Source organism: Pleurodeles waltl, chromosome 10, assembly GCF_031143425.1.
Source record: "Pleurodeles waltl isolate 20211129_DDA chromosome 10, aPleWal1.hap1.20221129, whole genome shotgun sequence".
In the NCBI taxonomy this organism is placed as follows: Eukaryota; Metazoa; Chordata; class Amphibia; order Caudata; family Salamandridae; genus Pleurodeles; species Pleurodeles waltl.
The window spans coordinates 54,297,902-54,303,695 of NC_090449.1; the positions used below are offsets into that span (position 1 = coordinate 54,297,902).

The 5,794-nt window shown below is 44.8% G+C and overlaps 1 protein-coding gene across 1 annotated transcript; it reads right to left on the reverse strand.

The window, feature by feature from the left end:
• Positions 1–632: 632 nt before the first annotated feature.
• On the reverse strand, positions 633–1,568 carry LOC138262371 (olfactory receptor 1J4-like). The gene has a single exon (XM_069212268.1). It carries the CDS (start codon positions 1,566–1,568, stop codon positions 633–635), a length of 936 nt encoding a protein of 311 aa, XP_069068369.1.
• Positions 1,569–5,794: the final 4,226 nt, after the last annotated feature.

Below are 5,794 nucleotides of genomic sequence, written 5' to 3' on the forward strand. Positions count from 1 at the left end.
AGATGTTAGCAGCTTGCCAAGTGCAAGAGAAAGCCAGCCATTGCACACTATCCAGCAATAGTAGCACATACTAATCCACACCCTTAATTCCACTATAAATACTAAATAAAAACGTTTAGTTCAGTCTATGTGGTGTAACAAAAACTAACTGTCTCCCCCATTCAGCTACATTAGAATGGCCATTTTAAGACTGACTTATTTATACTGTATACTATACACGTGACACAAATCCTACTCATTGAACAACAACAAATTCACTCAAAAATTAAGTTTGCTATGACATGCAAATAGAAGTGTGCTGCTTACATAAAAGTTATTGTAGGCCTCAAACAATCTATTTTATCCTGGGACAGAGGCTCGTTGAAACCATACTGTTAAAAAAATAAAGTATCCTTGCAGGAAGTCATCATCGATCGCAGCCTGGCACAGGACTGCTCATGTCAATGGTTGGCTGTACTGGGAATATTAAATGCTGTAGTTCATAGTGTATGTAAGTGATTGAATGTTTAAGGTCCATTGTAATGCAAAACCAAAGAGAGGAAAAGCTGAAAATAACTGATGTGAATACCTATTGAAACAGAAAGATACATCACATACATACGAGTCTCAACCTGACATGCCTATCCAGCAGATCACCTCAACCTCATTCGAGAAATTAACTTTATCAAAGCATATTTAACTTCACTGTTCCTTAGACTGTAGATTAAAGGGTTGAGAGTTGGTGCTAGAACATTATACATGACAGTCACAAACCTCTCCTCGCCCAGGGAATAACTGGATGAAGGTCTGAAATACATGAATACAATAGTGCCATAGAAAAAGGTAACCACGGTGAGGTGTGAGGAACACGTGGAGAAAGCCCTGCTCCGGCCTTTGGTGGAGCGTATCTTCAGGATGGCAACCACAATGCACACATAAGAGAAAAGTACTGCGAAGAAGGGGATAATCACAATTAGGGAACCCTCAGTGAAGATCATAAGTTCATTGGTTGATGTCTCCATGCAGGACAACTTCAGCATAGGAGCAAGGTCACAGAAAAAGTGGAGGATTTGGTTTGGTCCACAGAAGGAGAGTCTTGCCATCAAAAGTGTGTGCAACAGTGCGTTCGGGCAGGCGACTACAAAAGTAACAATCAACATCCAAAGACAGAGGCGAGTTCTCATAATGACTGGATAACGAAGAGGAAAGCAGATGGCAACGTATCGGTCATAAGCCATCACGGCCAACAGCATACACTCAACAGCTTCAAAAAATATAAAGAAGTACAGCTGGGCAATGCAGCCTTTGTACGAAATGGCTTTGATTTTGGTGTAGATGTTCATGAGCATCTTAGGAACAGTAGTTGAAATAAGGCCAATGTCTACAATGTTCAAAACACTGATGAAAAGATACATAGGGTTGTGCAGCTGGGGACTCAGGGCAATCACCATCATTATAAGCCCATTTCCCAGCAGAGCCAGAAGGTATATGATTAAAAAAGATGTAAATAGTATGGACTGCTGCCCTGGGATGTCAGAAAGTCCCAACAAAACAAATTCTGTCACTGATGTTTGGTTTTTCCCACGCATTCTTGGATCTTTGTTTTCTGAATGGATTGAAGGAACACTTATTTAAACTTAGAAAGGTTTTGTTGCTTCAGACGGAGCCCAAAGAACATGACCTTGGTGCCAAAACAAAATTATGCATGCAAATAGTGCTACTGGTTCCACATTAAATGATGGGAAGAGGCAGCTTGGTTTATGTAATGATTTTGTATTATGTAGACAGCACACAAAAGGACAGAAAATAGTAAATTAACCTGGCAAGAAATGCAGTGGTTAATCTGTGTTGGTTTTTGCCAGAACACAACACCGAAACATATTTCTAAAACTGACACCACATGGTGTGTTACGTATATATATATATATATATATATATATATTTATATATATATATATATATATATATAAATATAAGTGTATGGATATATATATATTTGTATCTATATATGTGTGTGTATATGCGCACACAGAGAGATACATAGATATATATACACGCCCAAACACACATATACTCTAGAAACTCAGTCGTGCACTGCACAGGGTCATAGAAAAGCATGTAATCTTTGAGTGATAAGAGAGGTGGCTGGCTTGTGACAAGTTCCTTTAACAATGCCTTCAGTCCTTTCCTGGATGTATGTATGGATGGTGCGTGTGTAGGAGGAAGTCTGCTGAGGTGGCACTGTCTTTTATATTAAGATCAGCAGCATGTTTTATAATTTTATATACTTTAAAAACCATAATGAAATCAGGATGCCTAGGCCAACCATACAACTTGATTTATTTTCTAAAAATCCAAAATATCACACCTGTTCAAGTATGACAGATAGGGGGTCATTCTGACCCTGGCGGTCATGGACCGCCAGGGCCAACGACCGCGGAAGCACCGCCAACAGGCTGGCGGTGCTTCTGGGGCCATTCTGACCGCAGCGGTAAAGCCATGGTCAGAAAAAGGAAACCGACGGTTTCCCGCCGGTTTCCCGCTGGCCCAGGGAATCCTCCACGGCGGCGCTGCAAGCAGCGCCGCCATGGGGATTCCGACCCCCTTCCCGCCATCCTGTTTCTGGCGGTTTTCACCGCCAGAAACAGGATGGCGGGAACGGGTGTCATGGGGCCCCCTAACAGGGCCCCATTAAGATTTTCAGTGTCTGCTTGGCAGACACTGAAAATCGCGACGGGTGCAACTGCACCTGTCGCACACCAGCAACTCCGCCTGCTCCATTCTGAGCCGGCTTCATCGTTGCTGGTGCTCTCCCGCTGGGCGGGCGGGCGGCCTTTTGGCGGTCGCCCGCCAGCCAAGCAGGAAAGTCAGAATGACCGCCGCTGTCTTTTGACCGAGGTACGGTCTTCTGCCGGTGACCACATGGCGGGCGGCGACCGCCGCCCGCCGCAGTCAGAGTGACCGCCATAGTATGTAATGTGAGGATGGCATTTTTCAGAGCTGACAAGGTCAGTGTGACATCTTGAGCAATACCTAGATGCTGGAAAAGAAGCCCACAGTCAACCCAAATCAACTGAGCAACTTCTGACCTAGCTCCCTACTTCCCTGTCCAGACAAAGTCATTCAGAAGCCATCACCAAGCAACTCACAACCCACGCAAACCTTACCACACTGAATCAGGATTCAGAGAGAACCACAGCACCAAAACTACACTCATAGTGGCAATCAATGACATCCTGTACTGAGTAGTAATAGAGGCCCTCACCCTTGTGGACCTCTCTGCAGCCTTTAACACTGGATCCTATAACACCCTCATGATCATGGTAGCAGCAGCTCAACTCCAACAAGACAGATGTAGTCGTGTTCGGCATCAAGCCCTCCCCATAGAACTTCACCTGATGGCTGTCGGAGCTAGGAATAACACCCACAGACCATACAATAAATAAAGGGATCATACTAGAGAACAAGTTCAACATTATGGCTCAAGTCAACACAGTGTGCACCTCCTGATTCCACATCCTATCCATGCTGCAAAAAATCAAAACTTTAAATGGTTGCCTCAGAAGTTAAACACCAGACTAACCATCACACAAATACTCATCACCAGCAGGCTGGACTCCAGAAACAGTCTCTATGCTGGAATCTCCAAACAAATTCTACATAGACTCCAGACCATCCAGAACAGTGTTGCAAGACTTATACTTGACCTCCGATGCTGCATCCACTTCACATTACACCTTATCCTCACTGGCTCCCCATTCACAAGTGAAGCCAATGCAAACTTCTCACACACTCACACAAAGCCCTACACAACACAGGACCAGAATACCGGAACCACCACATGCACTTTCACCAACCTACCAGACATCATGCTCGGCTTCACTCTCACTCACACACATTCTGCTCATCAGTAAAAGGAAACTGGAGGTTGCTCATTCTCCTACATTGCACCAAAGACATGGAACAACCTCCCTCAACACAGCAGAGCCTCCCTCTAACTTCTTCAGTTCTGCAAGAAGCTGAAGACCTGGTTCTTTGTATAATCACCTTGGGAACCACAAATGGACATGCCTGCTTAAACACCTAGATACCCTCTTGGGTGATTAGTTCACTATTAAATTCAACATAACATAACGTGACATATATAGTGGAAACCTTATATTCTAAATAAGAGTCAGACTCAGTGACATATACAGTAAAGACAGTTTCTAAATCAAAGGAAAGTTTTTGTTGTTTTTTTTTTTATGTTTATATGTTGAGACTAGGCCTGGGACACTGTTGTATTACTAAAGTGGAGTCTAATTTCTGCTATTTGAAATGTGGCATGCAACAGAGAAATCGGGTGAGGGATAATTTTCCTATTAGGTTTCCGAAGTGCAGAGCCTATTGTTTGTTTCAAAGTCAGGAAATCTGGAATTGTCTTAATGCTGATTCAAAGAACTGACATCTTGTTAAATGGAAAGTGTGCTCACATTGGACATGTTGGACCTGGCCGTTTTTGCAGGTTCATCCCCAGACTTTTTGCCTCCTTCCTTCTATTTTTTCTGACCTCTTGCTGTTGGCTCTAGGACTCTGAGCACTTTACCAATGCTGATCAGTGCTAAAGTGCAGGTGCTTTCCACTCTGAAGTTGGTATAATTGGTTTATACTTACTTTGCATATTTAATTTACCCGTAAGTCCCTTGTACAGTGGTATCTCTATACCAAGGGTCAGTAAATTAAATGGTACTAGTGGGTCTGCAGCGCTGATTGCGCCACCCACAGAAGTATCCTTTCAAACCTGTCTCAGGCCTGGTAGCGCAGGGCCTGCATGTGCAGTTTTCTGCCACAGGGACCTGGCATCTAAATTTTCTTGCCAGGCCCAGAACTCACCTTTTACTACATGTAAGTCACCCCTAAGGTAGGCCCTAGCTAGCCCTATGGGTAGGGTGCTGTGTATGTAGAAGAGCGGGCATGTGCCTGGTTGCGTGGCCTGTCCTGGTAGTGACAAATGGCCTATTTGGTTTCTCACTGCTGTGAGTGCTGCCTTATTATTGGATTGCACTGGAAATGCCCTGCCTTATATCTAGTGGGTATTGACTGATTTATGAGGGGTAGCGTAGGCATGTTTGGTATGGTTGTAATGGTAGTGAAAAATGGAGCTTACTGGTGTAAGTGGATTTTTTATTACTATTACAGAAATGCCACTCCTAGAAAGTAAGCATTTCTCAGTGCTTAGGACTCTGGTGTTTTGCAGCGTGACTCCAATCAACGTCGGGGCAGAGTGACAGCTGGGCTTTGTGAATATGCTTCGAACAGCCTGTACACAGGGAGGGTGGAGGTGTCACAGAAGTGCATCTGCATTTTGAATGGTCTTCCTGGGCTGAGAGAAGGGGGAGGTGTGGCACACATTCATTTGTAAAGGCTGTGCCCTGGCCTCACATCCCCAACTGGAGACATTCCCAGAACCAGTTGTAACTTTTGAATCTAGCGCCTCGAAGAGTGCTTTCTTTTTATAACAACCTTGCACCTTGGCAAGTGCGTTCCTACGTTGCCATTGGAAAATCACTGCTGCAACCCAGGCGTTGTTGAAATGCGAGCTTGTTGAAAGCGTGCTCCTTGAACTGCCCCCGGGGCATAAGTGAAACAAAGAAGGAGTAGCTGCGCTCCTTGTGGTGCCCCCGGTGTCTCGCGTACTGAGGATGTGCTCACAGGGGCACAGGCAGGTACATGCTTCGGTGCATTTAACACCACGACCCGAGCATTGCAGGCCAATCAACGAGGGAAGTCTGCTGGTCCAGGGTCGGAGTCGCCACGCTGCTGGAGGCAAGTGGAC

What these genes read in the sequence shown, in the direction of transcription:
- LOC138262371 (XM_069212268.1), bottom strand. Translation starts at nt 1,568, where the DNA reads ATGCGTGGGAAAAACCAAACATCAGTGACAGAATTTGTTTTGTTGGGA.